This window comes from Microtus oregoni, unplaced genomic scaffold (assembly GCF_018167655.1).
Source record: "Microtus oregoni isolate MIOR12 unplaced genomic scaffold, Mior012 000002F_ref0000024, whole genome shotgun sequence".
NCBI lineage: Eukaryota > Metazoa > Chordata > Mammalia > Rodentia > Cricetidae > Microtus > Microtus oregoni.
This window is the reverse complement of record NW_024543061.1, coordinates 7,408,788-7,430,699: the sequence shown is the minus strand read 5'-3', so window position 1 is coordinate 7,430,699 and position 21,912 is coordinate 7,408,788. Positions and strand designations below refer to the sequence as shown.

General features: G+C 39.0%; 1 protein-coding gene and 1 pseudogene across 1 annotated transcript; both read left to right on the top strand.

Annotated features, from left to right (window-relative positions):
- Window positions 1-4,324: 4,324 nt before the first annotated feature.
- Window positions 4,325-5,263, top strand: LOC121439300 (annotated as a pseudogene).
- Window positions 5,264-10,572: 5,309 nt separating this feature from the next.
- Window positions 10,573-11,481, top strand: LOC121439381 (putative vomeronasal receptor-like protein 4). The gene has a single exon (XM_041639892.1). The coding sequence runs from the start codon at window positions 10,573-10,575 to the stop codon at window positions 11,479-11,481; it is 909 nt and encodes a 302-aa protein (XP_041495826.1).
- Window positions 11,482-21,912: the final 10,431 nt, after the last annotated feature.

The following is a 21,912-nucleotide window of genomic DNA, read 5'->3' as shown; positions in this document are numbered from 1 at the left end:
TCTTTATGTGGGCACTTAGTGCTATGAACTTTCCTCTTAGCACTGCTTTCATAGTGTTTCATATGTTTAAGTATGTTGAGTATTTATTTTCATTAAATTCAAGGAAGACTTTAATTTCTTTCTTTATTTCTTCCTTGACCCAGGTGTGGTTCAGTAGTTGACTGTTCAGTTTCCATGAGTTTGTCAGCTTTCTTGGGGTAGCATTGTTGTTGAATTCCAACTTTAATCCATGTTGATCCAATAAAACATAGGTTGTCATAATTTTTTTTTATCTGTGGAGGTTTGCTTTGTTACCGAGTATGTGGTCAATTTTCGAGAAGGTTCCATGAGCTGCAAAGAAGAAGGTATAGTCTTTCCTATTTGGGTGGAATGTTCTTTAGATGTCTGTTAAGTCCATTTGATTCATTACCTCCATTAATTCTCTTATTTTTCTGTTATGTTTCTATCTGATTGACCTGTCCATTGGTGAGAGAGGAGTGTTGAAGTCTCCAACTATCAGTGTGTGGGATTTAATGTCTGCCTTGAGTTCTAGTAATGTTTCTTTTACATAAGTGGCTGCTTTTATATTAGGAGCATAGATATTCAGGATTGAGAATTCATCCTGAAGAATTGTTGCTGTTTTGAGTATAAAATGACCATCTCAATCCATTCTGATTGATTTTAGTGTGAAGTCAGATTTTTTAGAAATTAGTATGGCCATACCTCTTGTTTCTTAGGTCCATTTGCTTGAAAAACCTTTTCCCAACCCTTTACTCTGAGTAGATGTCTGTCTTTGTGGTTGAGGTGTGTTTCTTGTAAACAGCAGAATGTTGGGATCTGTTTTCGTATCCAATCTCTTAGCCTGTGCCTTTTTATAGGTGAATTGAGTCCATTGATATTAAGTGATAGTAATGACCAGTGGTTGTTGACTCCAGTTATTATTATTTTTTGGTACTAGAGTTTGTGTGTTTCCCTTCTTTGAGTTGTGCTGGTGAAGGGTCACTAGATGTCTTAGTTATTATAGGCAGTCTTGGCAATTTTGCATTCCTTGGGTTGTAATTTTCCTTCTATTACTTTCTGTAAGGCTGGATTTGTGGCTACATATCATTTAAATTTGTTCTTATCCTGGATATTTTGTTTTCTTCATTGATAGTGAATTATAGCTTGGCTGGGTATAGTCGTCTGGGCTTGCATTCATGGTCTCTTAGTTTCTGCAGTACCTCTATCCAAGACCTTCTGGCTTTCATGGTTTCCATAGAGAAGTCCAGTGTAAGTCTTATAGGTTTCCTTTTATAACTTACTTGACCTTTTTCCTTTGCAGCTCTTAATATTTTTTCTTTAATTTGTATGTTTTGTGTTTTGATTATTATATTGCGAGGGGATGTTTTTTTGATCCAGTCTATTTGGTGCTCTGTATGCTTCTTGAAACTTCATAGGAATATCTTTCTTTATATTGGGAAAGTTTTCTTTCAAAACTTCATTAAATATATTTTCTGGGCCTTTGAGATGTAATTCTTCTCCTTCTTCTATCCCTATCATTCTTAGGTTTGGTCTTTTTATTGTGTCCCATATTTCTTGAATGTTTTGTGATGAGAATTTGTTGAGATTTGCTGTTTTCTTTGATCAGCGCATTTAATTTTTTCTATGGTGTCTTCAGAGTCTGAGATTCTTTCTATCTCTTATATTCTATTGGTTATGCTTGTTTCTGTAGTCTCTGTTCATTGACCTAGATTTTTCATATCCAGCTGTCCCTCGGTTTGTGTTTTCTTCCTTGCCTCCATTTTAGTTTTCAATTCTTGAATTGTTTCCATTACCTGTTTGTTTTTTCTTGGTTTCTCAGGGTATCATTTACGTATTTATTCATTTCTTCAAACTTTTTGTTATACTTCTCATCCATTTCTATAAGGGCGTTTTTTTATGTGCTTTTTAAGGGACTCTATCGCTTTCATAATGTCAATTTTTCCCCTTCTTCTGGATTAGGGTGTTCAAGACCTTCTGTTGTAGGATCACTGGATTCTGGTGTTTTCATTTTGTTTTTCAGATTGTTGGAGGAATTCTTGCCTTGGCGCCTGCGCATCTCTTCATTCAAATGCTATCCAATGGATCTTATGGAACAGGATCAGGTTCCCTTGCTGGCCAGGAACCTCACTGACAAAAGGCCTATTTTGCTGCAGGCAGTCTATTGAAGCAAAGAACTCCTGCCCACCCTCAGCACCCTGTCCCAGCACCCAAACCGGCTGAGCTGGCATTTCCTGGGGCCTGGCAGAAGGGAGGAAGAAGGGAGGAGGTTCCTGGGTGCAAACTGTGATGGGTTAGGGAGAGAAGTTTCAGCAGAGGGGAGCAGCCCCTGCCGAATGACTGGGGAGTGAAGGGGCTCGGAGAATGTCCGTGCTCCATTTATGGGCTCCTGCCGTAGGTGAAGAACACACTTACCCCTCTAATGGGTCTTCCGGAACAGGATCAGGTTCCCTCCTTAGGTCCTGTCTTAAAACCAAGAACCAACAAACAAAATCTCAGAGCTCAAGGATGTGTGTGTCTTCATTTTAGAGAGCTTTTCTAGAAAGTGCAGAATACTTACAGTGGTCTAAGAATTGTAAAAAAAAAAGGCTCCTATAAAACAAATGACTTTTCTCAGTGAATATATGTATTAACACCTCAGTTTGTAGCCATGGTAGCTATGGGCTTTTCTGGTCCAGTTTCAGCTCCAGTGAACCCAAGATAAAGATGCCACTTGATCAACTAGAAGATATCTCATTTTTTGTATGTGATAAACATTTACAAAGCAATGGATATGAACTAGAGAGTTGGAAGTGCATAGGCTTAGTATAAGAAAATATTTTACATTACTTTTTTATATTATTATATTATCTGATTTCATTTGGCTTATAATACACATGCTATATTAATAAGTGATAGATCTAGAGTTAATAATAATTGATTATAAGTATATAATATGAACACTTGCAATTTTAAAGTTGGAATTGGGCTACAGTTCTTACAGTTTGGAGATCAACACTTAAATGAGATTTTATTCTGGACCTTTGATTTATTAAGATTTATTTATTTCATTTTATATACATATGTGTTTTGCCTTCATGCATATTGTGCACCACTTATTTGCCTGAGACAGAAGGCAATGGAGTCCCTGGAACTAGTTACAGATTGTCATTATCTACCATGTTTCTACTTGATAATCAAACTCAGGTTTTCCACAAGAGCAAATGTGCTCTTAAGACTGAGCCATCTCTCCTGTCCCTGTTCTGGAGATTCTAAAACAGAGAACAACATGGTGCAGCTACCATAGATATATGTGGGATAGAGTAAAAGATTCTTGACTCTTACAATTGGGATGAACCTAGATTAATCTTTTTACATATTCACGTAAATATAAATCATACGATATATGGTTTCTATATAATTTCACATCCATGGGGAGGTTTTAGAGTTAGCGCACACATTAACATTTTTATACATGCATGCATGCATTAATCTGTGCATGTGGAGTATAGTAGTGAAGTTGAATATACATTTGGGCACACCTTTTTTTACAAGACCCTGTGTCAAGGTAATGGGTTTTTATTTCTCTATCATGAAGCCACTTTTAAAGTACTGAATTATGTTAATTTGATAAAATAATGACACTTGTAACCAGGCCAAATAACGAACATAAACACTAAGTGTAAGACTGTTGATTGAAATTGTAGAAACTGCCTGTGTTGAAGATGTATGGTATCTCTGAAGTCCTTGATTCCCACTGCACAGGAAAGGATCTCTTTTAAAATAGAAATTCCAAAACAGGATCACTATATGGTCATCTTTGGAAAGTTCATATTTGTCACAATGTGTTGCAACTATTATTTGTTTTAGTGTGGCATGTTCTCTCTTTTGAGGGTCATAGCTCCACATCTGCAGATTTGAATATCTAGCCTGTAGTAGCTACAGATACCAGGAAAAAAAAGTAGAACTATGAACTGGATGGCAGTGGTGGTAGGAGACAATGAAGAAAGGACAGTTTTGGTTTCAATTATAAAATAAAGCAATAAAAATCAGTAGGATTGCATTTCTAAGACATGAGGTAAAGATGCAATACAGGAACACAAAGGGTGCATTCTGTATAAAATGTAGCTGACAATGCATTTATTATGCATAATATGCTATATATACAAGAATTACATGGAAGATTCATAGAAATATAGGCCATGTCCAGTCTGGAACAACAGAAGCAAAATGACAGATAAATCAAGAATGGGCAGGTAAAATAGAGCATGATGTAGGCATATTGACACAAGCCACAAGTTTGATGTATACTCTCTTATTTATTAGGTATATAAAATATGCTTCCACTATGCTTTCTGGATGATTACACTTCCCACTTATGTCCTCATTAAACAATGTCTTTTATTTTCAAAATGGAATTGGAGTCCTTGCCAATGTATTTCTCCTTCTTTTCTACATCTTCATAATTCTATGTCACAGACCTAAGCCCATGGACCTGATCTCTTGTCAACTGACCTTCACCCATACAGTGCTGCTTCTGACTTCAGGGGTTCTTTGGGTTACAGAAATACTTGATTCACTGAACATTGACAATGACGTCAAATGCAAGGCAATGTTTTACATAAGCAGGGTGATGAGAGGCCTCTCCATCTGCATCACCTGCCTCCTGAGTGTGTTCCAGGCTGTCACTATCAGTCCCAGTACCTCTTTCTTGGCGAACTTTAAACTTAAGCTAAAGAAGTACATAATCTATGCTTTCTTCTATATTTGGTCTCTCAATATGTCATTCTATAGCTACCTGATCATCTATGTTGGTCGTTTTACCAATGTGAGTGAGACCAGTCAAAGGAAGGTCACTAAATACTGCTCACTCTTCCCCTCCAACTACATCATCAAGGCACTGATTTTAACAGTGACAACCTCCATTGATGTATTTCTTGTAGGAGTTACGCTGATCACAAGCGCATACATTGTGTTTATCTTGTTCAGACATCAGAGGCAACACAAATATCTCCACAGCCTCAGCCACCCGAGATCATCTCCTGAGAAAAAGGCCACCCAGACCATCTTGCTTCTGGTGACTTTCTTTGTGGTCATGTACTGGGTGGACTTCATCATCTCATCCACTGCAGTCCTGTTATGGATGTACAACCCAGTCATCCAGAGTGTTCAGAAGCTTGTGTTGAATGTTTATCCCACAATTACTCCTTTGGTACAAATCAGTTCTGATAACAGAATAATCAATATACTGAAGAATATTCGGTCAAAATACCACCAGATTTTGTAAAAACGTCATTTTTATTCTCTAATCAATGTATTTATTTTAATTCATACAGAGAATGTTGTGGCAGCTTGTGTGCATGTGTGAATTTTTGGTTCCCAGGGAGTTCAGAAGTGGTCATCGAATTCCTTGGACCTGGAGGTGCAGATGGTTTTAGGGAATGATGTTGGTGTAGCATCAATAATTTTTATGTAAAAAACAGACTTTTCATTAACTGTTTAATAGTCATATATTTAAATACAATCTTGTCTTATACCACATAAACATTCTTTTGACATTTCTGCTGCCAAGTGCTATAGAGTTCTTGAATTAATTATACACCAATAGTTGAAATTTCTATAGAAATTTTCTGATTCTCTTCTTTTTATTTTATATCAAAAATGTACCCTTGATATTGAGGCTACTCAACTGAACCTGCTTAGTGATACTGATTTTTTCTTTCTTTTTTTTTTTTTGTTTTTTATGACAGGGTTTCTCTGTAGCTTTGGAGCCTGTCCTGGAATTAGCTCTTGTAGACCAGGCAGGCATCAAACTCACAGAGATGCACCTGCCTCTGCCTCCTAAGTCCTGGGATTAAAGGCATGTGTCACTATTGCCTGGTGCTGATACTGAGTTTTTACGTTTTTCTTCTGAAAATATTTTAATCTGCTCTCAGTTTTCAATAATTATTTAAATATCTGATTGTAGTTTAAATCTATTTTCTAATTATCGTTTCTCTGGATCTATACAAATTATATGAGGTTTAAATCCATTTTTCACTACAGTTACGTAAACACTATTACATGAAGTTTTCATGTACCTCTGTTTTTACACTTCATTTCCTCTATGCTTCCTGAAATATTGCTGGTGGATAGAAATAGTTTATACATACATATATGCTATACAATGCATATGTGTATGCATGTGTGTATGTGTGCACAGATTAAGGATGTTTTTGAATGTGCACATGGTGGCCATTGTTGTTGGCTGTTGTTCTTCATATGTCATTCTCCTTGAGTTTTGAAAGGGCATCTCTCACTATGACAAGGGACTTACCTGATAGGGCAAATGGTAGCCCCAGTCATTCTTTAGTCTCTGCCACTACAACTCTGGGATAAAAGTGTTCACCACCATACTCCAGCTTTTTCAAACATTATTCTCTGTTATTGAAAAGAGGTTTGTTTCACACAATGTATTCTGATTAGGGTTTTCTTCCTCCTACTCCTCTCAGTTCTTCCCACATTTCTTCCAGTAAACAACCCTAGGATAAAACAAAAGCAAATAAATCAGAATAGAAAAAAAGAAGAAAAAGAGCTAAAGACAAACACAAGAGAGAGTATATAACATATTTATCTTTTTGGGTCTGAGTTATACAAGATAGTGTTTTCTATTTCCACCCATTTGCATGCAACTCAAAATGTAATTGTTTTTTTTTACCACTGAGTAGTACTCTAAAGTGTATATGTTCCACACGTTCTTTATCCATTCTTCCATTGAGGGGCATCTAGGTTGTTTCGAGATTCTGGCTATTACACATAATGCTGCTATGAACATAGTTGAACAAATGCTTATGTAGTATGATTGGGCATCTCTTGGGTATATTCCCAAGAGTGGTATTACCGGATACTGTGGTACATTTATTCACAATTTCGTGAGAAACCGCCACACTGATTTCCAAAGTGGTTTGCACAAGTTTTCATTCCCACCAGCAATGGATGAGTGTTTCCCTTTCTCCACATCCTCTCCAGCATAGGCTATCCTTGGTGTTTTTGATTTTAGCGATTCTGACAGGTGTAAGATGGTATCTCCAAGTTGTTTTGATTTCCCTGATTGCTAGGAGGTTGAACATGACCTTAAGTGTCTTTTGGACACTTGAACTTGTTCTGTTGAGAATTCTCTGTACAGTTCAGTACCTCATTTTTAAATTGGGTTAATTAGAATTTTAATATCCAGTTTACTGTGTTCTTTATATAATTTGGAGATCAGACCTTGTCTGTTGTAGGATTGGTGAAGATTCTTCCATTCAGTAGTAAGAAAAACATATATAGATCCTCCTGAAAATTGGAAACAAATAAGATCACCGGGAAAAGTTGGGAGCATCGGGTTGGGGGTTGGCGTGGGTCCTGGTTTGGGTGAAGGTGAAAGCGGGGAAGAGAAATGAGAAGGGAAAGACTGCGGAGAGCTTGGGGGAGTTGGAGGGTAGAGATGGAGGAAGGGCAGATAAAGGAGCAGGGAAGAAGTTATCTACATTAAGGGAGCCATTTGATGGCTGGCAAGAGACTTGACTCTAGAGGGAATCTCAGTTGTCCCTGTGGATTTCCCCAGCTAGGTCCTTGGGCTGAAGAGGACAGGATGCCTAAACTGGCCTTTCCCCAGTATCACATTGATGAATATCTGGATTAACACCATAGAAACTTCACCCTATGAGATGTAGATAGAGACAGAGACCCTCATCTGAGCAAGAGACCGAGTTCCCAAGGTCCAGAAGGAAGTCAGGACTCTGAGGTGTTGGTCCACCCACGGAGACAGTGTGCCTGTCTAATGGAAGCTCATCAAATCCAGCTGGACTGGGCCTGAATGAGCATGTATTGAAACTGGACTCTCTGAATGTGGCTAATAATGGGGACTGACTGAGAAGTCATTGCCAAAGGCACTGGGACTTGTTTCTCTGCATATACTGGCTTTTTGGGACCCTATTCTATTTGGATGAAAAGCTTCCTAGGCCTGGATATACAGGGGAAGGCCCTGGACTTCCCACAGGCAGTGTTCCCTGCCCTCTCTTAAGCAGGGAGAGTGAGGGACAAGAGAGAGTGGGGAGCAGGAGGAGAATAGTAGGAGAGGAGGAAATGTAATTTTTTTAATGGAAAAATAAAAAAAAGAAAAAAGAAAAAGCACAAGAAACACATATATATGTAGAAACACACAATCACACAATGTTTGCACACACAGGAATCCTATAAAAAATGAAAATTGAAGAAGTCACAATATAGATGTAGAGGATCTGCAAATATTCCATTTAGATTATTTTTGTGCTGATTATCTACTTCAGGGCATGGGAACTACCCTTAAGAGTAGTTTATTTCTTTAGTGAGGCTCCCTTGAAGAAAACAAATTTTTCATATGCAGGGGGCTATAAAAAAGATAGCTTTTAGATTAAGATTGTGATCCTGTGTCTATTTCTCTCAGCTCTAAGACCCCATGTAGTACAGACCTGTGTGGTGCCTGTGCATGCTGCCACAGTCTCTGAATTTATATGTGTGTTGGTTTGCTGTGTTTAGAAGGTATGGGAGCCCACGTGTGACTCAGGTTTCATTTGGAGTCAATTCAAACTTAAAACATTATTTGAGTTCAAGTTTTCATGCTTTGCCTGCTCCAGCATCCTTGAGGGCTATGAAAAATTCTTATTAAGGCCATGGAACAGAACATTTTGCCCCTCACAAGATGACATACTACCTAGTAGAAAGAATACTGCTGATGCCAATCCTTAGGAACATCAAGATAGAATTTGAAACTTTTTACAACAGGACAGAAAAGGTTTTGTGTTTAGATACTGACTGTCTGTGCTGTGCTTTGTTCTGTTTTGTATATAAGCAGGCTCTGAAATAAACTTGCAACTGTGCCCCCAAATCTATCCTCTGTTTTCTGTCTCAATGTCTTTCCGTCTGACATTTTCTTAATCTTCATGCCTTACCCCAAATCCCTCACCTGATTTTGTTGGATTAGTCTCTGATAAAAAAAACAAAAACCTGTTTTCTTGGTGTCCTCATTCCCTTTGGCTCTGACATTCTTTTCACCTCCTCTTACACAGAGTTCCCTGAATCTTGAGGGGCAAGATTTGAGGGAGATATCCCATGTAGAACTGAGTGTTTTGAGGTCCCATTCTACATATTATCTGTATATGAGTCTCCATATTTGTTTCCATGTTCTCTCAGAGGGAGCTTCCGTGATGATGGAGTCATTTTATTGCTATGTTATTATAGCAGAATATAGAAATTCTACTGTATTTGTTTTTTCCTCAGGCTTCTGGCCTATCTGATCTCAGGTTTTTATCTACCCAACAGTATCGGGTATGGATTTCATCTATTGGAGCGCATGCTTTAAATCAAATCAGATATTGGTTGGTTATTTATATAAGCTTTGTGGCATTGTTGCAGAAGTGTATCTTGAAGAGTTTGTAGCTGGGTTGGTGTGCACAGCACCCTTCAGAATGCTGAACACTAAATCATTTAAGTTTTCTAAATTGAACTTTGTGCACTGATGCTGATATAATATTTTCAATAAATAAAATTATTTCAATAAAATTATTCAATTACTAGATTAATCTTTTTACATATTCATGTAAATATAAAGCATACTATTTATGGTTTCTATATGGTTTTACATTCATGGGGAGGTTTTAGAGTGAGTACACACACTAACATTTCTATACATGCATGCATGCATTAATCTGTGTATGTGGAGTATAGTAGTGAACTTGAAAATACAATTGGACACAACTTTCCTTACAGGTCCTGTGCCAAGGTAACAGTTTTTTATTTCTCTATCATGAAAGCACTTTTAAAGTACTGAAGTATATTAATTTGATAAAATAGTGACACTTGTAACTGGGCCAAATAATTATCATAAACACCAAAGGTAAGACTGTTGGTTGAAATTATAGAAACTGCCTGTGTGTTGATGATGTATGGTAACACTGGGGCCCTTGATTTCCACTGCATGGGAAAAGATCTCTTTTAAAACAGAAATTCCAAAATAGGATCACTACGTGGTCATCTTTGGAAAGTTCATGCTTGTCACAATGTATTGCAAATAATTTTTGGTTTTTGTGGCATGTTTTCTCTTTTGGAGGCTCATAGCTACACATCTGCAGATTTGAATATCTAGCCTGTAGTAGCTACAGATACCAGCAAAGCAAAAATAGAACCATGGCCAGGATGGCGGTGATGGTAGAAGACAATTTAGAGGGGACTCTTTTAGGTTTCAATTATAAAATAAAGCAATATAAATCAGTAGGATTGGATTTCTAAGACATGAGGTCCAGATGAAATACAGGAACACGAAGTGTGCATTCTGTTTAGTATTTAGCTGACAATGCATTTATTATGCACAATATGTTATGTATACAGGAATTACGCGGATGGTACATAGAAATATAGGCCATTTCTAGTCTGGAACAACAAAAGTAAAGTGACAGATAAATCAAGAATGCGCAGGTAAAAGAGAGTGATAATATAGACATATTAACACAAGTCACAAGTTTGATGTATACTCTCTTATTTTTTAGGTTTATGAAATATGCTTCATCTATGCTTTCTGGATGATTACACTTCCCAATTATGTCCTTGTTAAACAATGTCTTTTATTTCCAAAATGGACTTGGGGTCCTTGCCAATATGTTTCTCTTTCTTTTCTACACTTTTATAATTCTATGTCACAGACCTAAGCCCATGGACCTGATCTCTTGTCAACTGACTTTCATCCATACAGTGCTGCTTCTGACTTCAGAGGTTCTTTGGGTTACAGACATATTTGAGTCACCGATCATTGACAATGACATCAAATGCAAGATATCGTTTTACATAAACAGGGTGATGAGAGGCCTCTCCATCTGCATCACCTGCCTCCTGAGTGTGTTCCAGGCTGTCACTATCAGTCCCAGTACCTCTTTCTTGGCAAACTTTAAACTTAAGCTAAAGAAGTACATAATCTATGCTTTCTTTTATATTTGGTCTCTCACTTTTTCATTTTATAGCTACCTGATCTTCTATGTAGGTGGTTTTACCAATGTGAGTGAGACCAGTCAGATGAAGGTCACTAAATCCTGCTCACTCTTCCCCATTAGCTACATCATCAAAGGATTGATTTTAACAGTGGCAACCTCAATTGATATATTTCTTGTTGTAGTTATGCTGATCACAAGTGTATACATGGTTCTTGTCTTGTTCAGACATCAGAGGCGACACAAATATCTTCACAGCCTCAGCCACCCGAGATCATCTCCTGAGAAAAAGGCCACCCAGACCATCTTGCTCCTGGTGACTTTCTTTGTGGTCATGTACTGGGTGGACTTCATCATCTCATCCACTGCAGTCCTATTATGGATGTATGACCCAGTTATTCAGAGTATTCAGAAGCTTGTGATGAATGTTTATCCCACAATTACTCCTTTGGTACAAATCAGTTCTGATAACAGAATAATCAATATACTCAAAAACATTCAGTCAAAATACAACCAGATTTTGTAAAAACTGTATTTTTTCTTTAAAATGTATTTATTTTAATTTATATGGAGAGTGTTGTGCCAGCTTGTGTGCATGTGTGAATTTTTGTTTCCCAGGGAGGTCAGAAGAGGTCATTGAATTCCCTCGACCTGGGGGTGCAGATGGTTGTAGACAGTGATGCTGGTATAGCACCAATAATTTTTGTTGAAAAAACACAATTTTCATTAACTGTTTAATAGTCCAAGTAGCAAATCAAGATTCTTCACATATATAAATATGATTTTGTCATATACCACATAAACATTCTTGTGACATTTCTGCTGCCAAGTTCTATAAATTCTTTTAAGTTTATTATATACCATAAGTTGACATTTCAACAGGAATTTTCTTATTCTCTTCTTTTTACTTTATATCATTAATGTACCGTTGATGTTGAGGCTACTCAAATGAAGCTCCTTGGTGATACTGGGGTTTTTTTTTTTGTTTTTTGTTTGTTTCTTTGTTTTTCTCTCTTTCTTTCTTTCTTTCTTTCTTTCATTTTTGGTTTTTAAGACAAATTTTCTCTGTAGCTTTGGAGCCTGTCCTGGAACTAGCTCTTGTAGACCAGGCAGGCCTCGAACTCACAGAGATTCACCTGCCTCTGACTCCTAAGTGCTGGGATTCAAGGCATGTGTCATCACTGCCTGGCGCTGTTACTGATTTTTATGTTTTTCTTTTGAAATTATTTTAATTTACTCTCATTCATCAATAATTGTTTAAATATCTGATTGTAGTTTAAATCTGTTTCCTAATTATTATTTCTCTGGATCCATTAACATTATGTGAGTTTCAAATCCATTTTTCACTACAGTTAAGTAAACCCTATTACATGAAGTTTTCATGTACCTCTGTATTTACACTTCATTTCCTCTATGCTTCCTAAAATATTGCTGGTGGATAGAAATAGTTTATACGTACATACATGCTATACACTGCATCTGCGTATGCATGTGTGTGTGTATGCACAGATTAATGATGTGTTTGAATGTGCACATGGTGGCCATTGTTGTTGGCTGTTGTTCTTCATATGTCATTCTCCTTGAGTTATGAGAGGGCATCTCTCACTATGACAAGGGGCTTATCTGATAGGGCAAGATGGTAGCCCCAGGCATTCTTTGGTCTCTGCCACTACAACTCTGAGACAAAAGTGTTCACCACCATGTCCAGCTTTTTCAAACATTATTCTCTGTTGTTTAAAAGAGGTTTGTTTCATACAATATATTCTGATTAAGGTTCCCCTCCTCCTACTCATCTCAGTTCTTTCCCACATCCCCTCCAATAAACAACCCTAAGATAAAACAAAAGCAATTAGTCAGAATAGAATAAAAGAAGAAAAAGAGCCAAAGAAAAAACACAGGAGTGAATACATACCATATTAATTTTTTTGGGGGGTCTGGGTTATCTCACTCAGGATAGTGTTTTCTATTTCCATCCATCTGCATGGAAAATTCAAGATGTCATTTTTTTTCCACCGAGTAGTACTTTAATGTGTATATGGTCTACACTTTCTTTATCCTTTCTTCCATTGAGGGGCTTCTAGGTTGTTTCCACGTTCTGGCTATTACAAACAATGCTGCTATGAACACAGTTGAACAAATGCTTTTATAGTATGCTAGGGCTTCTCTTGGGTATATTCGCAAGAGTGTCATTGCTGGATCCTGAGATAAGTTGATTCCCAATTTCCTGAGTAACCACCACACTGATTTCCAAAGTGGTTGCACAAGTTTGCATTTCTACCAGCAATGGATGAGTGTTCCTCTATCCACATCCTCTCCAGCATAGGCTATTATTGGTGTTTTTTGATTTTAGCCATTCTGACATGTGTAAGATGGTGTCTCAACCTCGTTTTGATTTGCATTTTCTTGATTGCTAAGGAGGTTGAACATGACTTAAGTGGCTTTTGGCCATTTGAAATTCTTCTGTTGAGAATTCTCTGTTCAATTTCAGTACTCCATTTTAATTGGGTTAATTAGAATTTTAATGTCCTGTTTCTTGAGTTCTTTATATATTTTGTAGTTCAACACTTTGTCTGTTGAAGGATTGGTGAAGATCTCCCATTCAGTAGTAAGAAAACATATATATATATATATATATATATATATATATATATATATATACATGCTTTTGGAGATTGGAAGCAAACAAGATCTCCAGACAAAGTTGGGAGCATTGGGGTGGGGATAGGTGTGGGTCTGGTGTTGGGGGAAGGAAAGAGGGGGAGAGAGAAGTGAGAAGGGAAAGACTGGGGAGAGCTTGTGGGAGTGGGCGGGTGGAGATGAAGAAAGTAAGGATATGGGAGCAGGGAAGAAGATATCTATATTAAGGGAACCATTTGAGGGTTGACAAGAAACTTGGCTCTAGATAGGAACTCAGGTGTCCACGGGCATGTCCCCAGCTAGGTCCTTGGGTGAACTGGACTTGTCCCACTATCACTCTGATGAATACCTCAATTATCACCATAGAATCTTCGTCCAGGGACGATTGGAGATAGAGACAGAGACCCTCATCAGAGCAACAGAATGAGGTTCCAAGGTCCAGTTGAAGAGCAGAAGGAGGGAGAAGGTGAGCAAGGAAGTCAGGACCGCGAGGGGTTGGTCCACCCACTGTGACAGTGTGCCTGTTCTAATGGGAGCTCACCAAATCCAGCTGGACTGGGACTGAATGAGCATGTGATCAAACTGTACTCTCTGAATGTGGCTGACAATGGGGGTGACTGAGGAGCCATTGATAGTCACTGAGACTTTTTTCTACTGCATGTAATGTCTATTGGATGCAAAGGTTATTAGGACTGGATGTATTGGGAAGGGCCTTGGACATAAAATTTTATCTAGGACTGGATGTTCTTTTAGAGTCTATGCCCACAGTTTTTAGTCATCTTGAAGCAAGCCAGGGTCATCTGGGAAGAGGGACTTCAATAAAGAAGATGCCCGTCTGATTGGCCTGCAGACAAATCTGTAGGGCATTTTCTTGATTAACAATTGATATAGGAGAGCCCATCTCATTGTGGGTGGTGCAAGCCCTAGGCCTGTGGTCCTGGGGTATAGAAGAAAGCAAATTCAGTAAGCCTTGGGAAGTAAGCCAGTGTTCCTCCACGACCTTAGTATCTGCTCTGCCTCTGAGTTCCTGCATTAGTTTCTGATCTGAATTCCCTGGATGATAGACTATTGCTTTGGTCATGGTGTTTTATCACAGCAATAGAGAGCAAACTAAGACACAGATCATGCAAGCCTTCATTTTATAGAGCTCAGGCTTTAAAGCTCAGACAAGTTATATAATTGAGTGAGTGGAACATGGCTGGTCTTGGACTGGGCTGAGGCAGGACACCAGGCATCATGACTCCCCATGACAGATTTGAGAGGGAAGTGGGTTTCAAAGAGGTTTCAGCTCTGAACATTTCAACTAGCATGTGACAGGTGGCCTGCGTTTATTATGGCTCTCATCAATATGTACCATTACAGGGACAGAACATGTGCTAGGGTTTCACATTTCCTTGTTGACATCAAATGTTTTGCTCACTGTTTATTGTACTTCTTGAAGAGAACCAAACATTCTGTAAACAAAACTGTTTATTTTCCTGAAAGGTTATATAATCAAGTAAAAATCTCTAACTGGATATAAAACAATAAAAACCACAGTTCAACTTGGAAAAAAAAGAGTGGTTTATTTCCCTAGTGAGGCTCCCTTGAAGAAAACCAATTTTTCATTTGCAGGGGGCTAAAAAAAGGAGATAGCTTTTAGATTAGGATTGTGATCCTGTGTCCACTTCTTTCAGCTCTAGAACCCCATGTAGTGCAGACCTGTGCAGTGCCTGTGCATGCTGCCACAGTCTCTGAATTTATATGCGTGTTGGTGTGCTGTGTTTAGAAGGTGTAGGAGCCCACGTTTGACTCAGTTTTCATTTGGAGTCAATTCTGACTTAAAACATCCTTTGATTTCAATCTTGCCTGCTCTGCTTGTTCCAGCTTCCTTGAGGGCTATGAAAAAGTTCTGATTAAGCCCATGGGAAAGAGCATTTTGCCCTTTAGAAGATGACACACTACCTAGTAGAAAGAATACTGCTGATGCCAATCCTTAGGAACATCAAGATAGAATTTAAAACTGCTTAATCAGGACAGTAATAATCTTACAGTTAGATACTGACTGACCATCTATGTTGTACTTTGTTCTGCTTTTGTAAGTAAGCAGGCTCTGAAGTAAACCTGGTACTGTACAGCAAGCTGGCAGCCCCCAAATCTATCCTGTGTTTTCTGTCTCAATGTCTTTCCGTCTGACATTTCCTTAATCTTCATGTCCTACCCTGAATCCCTCACCTGATTTTGTTGGAGCAATTTCTGATAATAAGACCTTGTTTTCCTGGTGTCCACAGTACCTCTGGCTCTGACATTCTTTCCACCTCCTCTTCCACAGAGTTCCCTGAGTCCTGAGGGTAAAGATTTGAAGAAGATATCCCATGTAGGACTGAGTGTTATAGGTCTCACTCTGCATACTGTCTGTATGTGAGTCTCCGTATTTGTTCCCATGTACTCCCAGAGGAAGCTTCTCTGATGATGGCTGAGAAAACACTAATCTATGACTATAGCAGATTGCCATTCGGAGTCATTTCATTGCTACGTTATTATAGCAGAATGTAGGAATTCTACTGTAGTTGGTTTTCCCTAGGCTGTTGGCCTATCTGATCTCAGGTTTTTATCCACCCAAGCAGTGTCAGGTATGGATTTCATCTCATGGTGTGCATGCTTTAAATCAAATCAGATATTGGTTGGTTATTTATACAAGCTTTGTGCCACTGTTGCAGCAGCATATCTTGGAGGCAGGCAGTCCACTGTATCTTGAAGAGTTTGTAGCAGGGTTTGTGCGCAGAACATCCTCCAGAATGATGAACACTAAATCATAGTGGTGAAGGTTCTAGATAGGCACCAGCTCAAATTTTCTATGTTAAATGATTTGTGCAGGGATTATCTTCAGCAAAAAGATTGCCTTACCACCAATTTGTGAAAAGCAATCAATAAATATCCTTGGTGATATCCTGGGTTTTGTGGGGTTTCCATGGGGCCCATTTGCTGTGGGCCAATGGTTTTACTCTGTAAACATTTGTTTCTTATACTTTTTAAATAAAATGCTGATTGTCCAATAGCCAGACAGGAAGAGAGGCACGGTGCCCAGGCAGGAAGTAGAAGCAGGGCAAGGAGAACAGGAAAATTCTAGGAAGAGAAAAGAGGCAGTGTGCAGTCATCACCAAGACACAGAGGAATCCAGACACAAAACATACAAGATGTGACTGCTTCGCTGAAAAAGATACCAAGCCACGTGGCTAACACTGACAAGAATTATGTGCTACGGTAAGCTATAAGAGTTAATAAGAAGTCTGAGATGTTAGCCCAATCAGTTTATAATTCATGTAGACCTCTGTGTGTTTTTTTTGTGATTAAATGGCATTAGAATGTGGCAGGTAGGAAATCTCTTTCAACACCCATTTGTTCAACAACTCAATTAAATATAACCCATTCCTGGTACTAGAGTCTACATTTGGCTAATAGTTATGTTCATTTGTTACTCTGTCTCCTCCTTTATTTCGTTATTTAATATAGTTCACTTTCAGAAACATATGTAAGTTTTTACTGTGTTACATTCCCATACAACCCCTCAAGGGTTCCTTAGTTTTAGTTGTCTCTCTCCATATCCATTTCTTTCCCCACTCTTTCTTCACTATCTCCATTCTATTCTTAAATACCAACTCATTCATCCATCCATCCATCCATCCATCCATCCATCCATCCGTCCTTTTAGCCTTTTAGCCATCCATTCAGCCAGCCAGCCAGTCATCCAGCCAGCTGATGTTGAAGTGTCATATAGCCGTTGCATTCATTGGTTAATTAAAAAGAAACTGCTTGGCCTGATAGGTTAGAACATAGGCACGTGGAGTAAACAGAACACAATGCTGGGAGGAAGAGGAAGTGAGCTCAGATGCTATGCCTCTCCTCTGCATGACAGACACGATGAAGCTCCGATCCAAGAAGTACTAGGCTAGAATCTCCCTGGTAAGTCACCACCTCGTGGGGCTACACACATTAATAGAAATGGGCCAAGCAGTGTTCATTTGAATACAGTTTGTGTGTTGTTATTTCTGGCAGAAGCTAGCCAGGTGACCAGGAGCTGTGCAGCAGGAAAGCAGCCCACAGCTCCTTCTACAGAATGGAGGCCAGACGTGGATGTCTGAACTCCACATAAAGCCTGAGAAAGCTTGGGAAAGAATAGAAAAAAGCATGTTTTCTTGGTTGAGAAAAGAAAGACTGAGGAGAGCTTGGGGGAGTAAGAAGGTGGAGATGGAGGAAGGAAGGATAAAGGAGCAGAGAAGAGGATATCTACATTAAGGGAGTCATTTGAGGGTTGGCAAGAGACTTGGCTCTAGAGAAGATCTCAGGTGTGCATTTGGAATTCTCCAGCTAGGTATTGGGCAGCAGTGGAGAGGATGCCTGAACTGGCCTTATCCCAGTATCACACACATCATTATCTGGAATATCACCCTACGACAGATGGAGATAGAGACAGAGACCCTCATCAGAGCAAGAGACTGAGCTCCCAAGGTCCTGTTGAACAGCAGAAGGAGGGAGAAGATGAGGAAGGAAGGCAGGACTGCAAGGGGTTGGTCCACCCACTGAGACAGTGTGCCTGTTTTAATGGAAGCTCACCAAATCCAGCTGGACTGGGCCTGAATGAGCACGTAATGAAACCGGACTCTCTGAATGTGGCTGATAATGGGGACTGACTGAGAAGTCATTGCCAAAGGCACTGGGACATATTTCTCTGCATGTACTGGCTTTTTGGGACCCTATTCTATTTGGATGCAAAGCTTCCTAGGCCTGGATATACAGGGGAAGGCCTTGGACTTCCAACAGGGCAGGGTTCCCTGCCCTCTCTTAAGAAGGGAGAGGGATGGACAAGGGAGACTGGGGGAGCAGGAGGAGAATAGGAGGAGGGGAGGAAATGTAAATTTTGAATGGAAAAATAAAAAATCTAAAAAAGAAAAAGCACAAAAACAAATACAGATGTAGAAACACACAATATTTGAACACACAGAAATCTTATAAAAACTGAAAAAACAAAAGTTACAATATGGATGTAAATGATTTGCAAATATTCCATTTACATTATTTTTGTGCTGATTATCTACTTCAGGGCATAGGAACTAGCCTTATGAATGGTTTATTTCCCTAGTGAGTCTCCCTTGAAGAAAACCAATTTTTCATTTGCAGGGGGCTAAAAAAGGAGATAGCTTTTAGATTAGGATTGTGATCCTGTGTCCACTTCTCTCAGCTCTAGGACCCCATGTAGTACAGACCTGTGCGGTGCCTGTGAATGCTGCCACAGTCTCTGAATTTATATGCATGTTGGTGTGCTGTGTTTAGAAGGTGTAGGAGCCCACGTGTGACTCAGTTTTCATTTGGAGTCAATTACTACTTAAAATGCTATTTGAGTTCAAAGTTGACTGCTCTGCTTGTTCTGGCTTAATTGAGGGCTATGAGAAAGTTCTGATTAAGCCCATGAGAAAGAGCATTTTGCCCATCAGAAGAGGAAAACTACCTAGTAGAAAGAATACTGCTGATGCCAATCCTTAGGAACATCAAGATAGAAATGGAAACTTCTTACAACAGGACAGAAATGGTCTTGTGTTTAGATACTGACTGTCTGTGCTGTCCTTTGTTTTGTTTTGTATATATGCAGGCTCTGAAATAAACTTGGAACTATGCAGAGTAAGCTGGCAGTCCCCAAAATCTATCCTGTGTTTTCTGTCTCTATGTATTTCAGTCTGACATTTTCTTAGTCTTCGTGCCCTACCCTGAATCCCTCACCTGATTTTGTTGGATTAGTCTCTGATAAGAATACCTTGTTTTCTTGGTGTCCTCAGTCCCTCTGGCTCTGACATTCTTTTCACCTCCTCTTCCACAGGGTTGCATGAGTCATGAGGGGCAAGATTGGGGGAGATATTCCATGTAGAATGGAGTGTTTTGAGGTCTCATTCTGCATATTATCTGCATATGAGTCTCCATATTTGTTCCCATGTTCTCTCAGATGAAGCTTCTGTGATGATGGAGTCATTTTATTGCTACGCTATTATAGCAGAATGTAGGAATTCTACTGTATTTGGTTTTCCCTTGGGCTTGTGGCTTATCTGATCTCAGGTTTTTATCCAGCCAAGCAGTGTCAGGTATGGATTTCATTTATTGGAGGGCATGCTTTAAATCAAATCAGATATTGGTTGGTTATTTATATAAGCTTTGTGGCATTGTTGCAGAAGTGTATCTTGAAGAGTTTGTAGCTGGGTTGGTGTGCACAGCACCCTTCAGAATGCTGAACACTAAATCATTTGGGTGAAGGTTGTAGATAGGCACCAGCTCAAATTTTCTCTGTTAAATGATTTGTGTAGGGATTGTCTTCAGCAAAAAGACCTTATCACCAATTTGTGGAGAGCAATCAATAAATAGCTTTGGTAATATCCTGGGTTTTGTGCGGTTTCGATATCCTGGGTTTTGTGCCTTTCCATGGGGCCCATTTGCTGTGGGCCAATGGTTTTACTCTGTAAAGATTTGTTTCTTGTACTTTTGACATAACATGTTGATTGGCCAGAGGCCAGGCAAGAAGTAGAGACAGAGTGCCCAGGCAGGAAGTTGAAGGAGGGCAAAGAGAATAGGAAAATTCTAGGAAGAAAAAAGAGGCAGTGTGCAGTTATCACCAAGACACAGAGGAATCCAGACACAAAACAGACAAGATGTGACTGCTTTGCTGAAAAAAAAAAACATGTGGCTAATATGACAAGAATTATGGGCCATGATAAGATATAAGAGTTAATAAAAAGTCGGAGCTATTAGGCAAATCAGTTTATAATTAACATAGACCTCTGTGTGTTTCTTTGGGATTGATGGCATTAGAACATGGCAGTAGGAAATCTCTTTTAACACACATTTGTAGGATCAAAAACCCATTGCCATTGTTCTTGAGTTCTCAGTAGTCCTCATTGTCCGCTATGTTCAGCAAGTCCGGTTTTATCCCATGCTTTTTCAGACCCAGGCCAGCTGGCCTTGGTGAGTTCCCGACAGAACATCCCCATTGTCTCAGTGTGTGGGTGCACCCCTCGCGGTCCTGAGTTCCTTGCTTGTGCTCCCTCTCCTTTTGCTCCTGATTTGGACCTTGAGATTTCTGTCCAGTGCTCCAATTTGGGTCTCTGTCTCTCTCTCCTTTCATCGTCTGATGAAGGTTAATATTCAGGAGGATGCCTATATGTTTGTCTTTGGATTCCTTCTACTGCACGTACTGGCTTTGGGGGAGTCTAGGCAGTTTGGATGCTCACCTTACTAGACCTGGATGGAGGTGGGCGGTCCTTGGACTTCCCACAGGTCAGGGAACCCTGATTGCTCTTCGAGTTGATTAGGGAGGGGGACTTAATCGGGGGAGGGGGAGGGAAATGAGAGGCAGGGGCGGGGAGGAGGCAGAAATCCTAAATAAATAAATAAATAAATAAATAAATAAATAAAACACACACATTTGTTCAACAACTCAATTAAATATAACCCATTTTTCGTACTAGAATCTACATTTGGCCAATAGTTATGTTCACTTGTGGTACTGTCCCCTCTATCATTTGGTTATTTAATATAGTTCACGTTCAAAAACATATGAAAGTTTTTAATGTATTATATTCCCATACAACCCCTCAAGGGTTCCTTAGTTTTAGTTATCTCCCTCCACATTCCCTTTCTTTCCCCACTCTTTCTTCACTGTCTCCATTCTATTCTTCCATACCAACTCCCCCATCCATCCAACCATCCATCCATCCATCCATCCTGCCAGCATAATCTCTTCTATATGCACTTCATAAGGAAATGCATCTATTCACCTATTCTATTCCTAACCTCTGTAGCTTGCTTATCAGTGATATAAGAGCTAAAATCCAAATATTAAAAATGCATACCATGTCCAAGAGACTCCTAAAACATATAGCCTATTGCTATTCCCAAATATTCCTTATAATTCTTTCTTTACGTTCAAAGTGGGATATGCTATAGAGATTTGCATTGGTATGGATCTTGGTTTACTGATACAAATATAAGGTCAATTTTGCTATGCTGTGTATACGTATACTTCTGTTTTTGATTAAGGTATTGTGTTTGTATAGCTCATTGTAAAATGTAAGGTATAATTAAGAAATATACCTTAATAGAGAGTCATTTATAGTAGTCAAACTTATAGTCGTGTTAGTTAGATTTTCTAGATATACAAGATGTATTTCAGATAGATATTCTTCACATCTTGCAGGTACCTCCAGAGTATGGCATTTAAAATGTTTAAGAACATAGGATTTTTCATGAGAATGAGACACATCTGTTCCTGGCAGCACCAATCTGCTTCAAGAGGAAGATG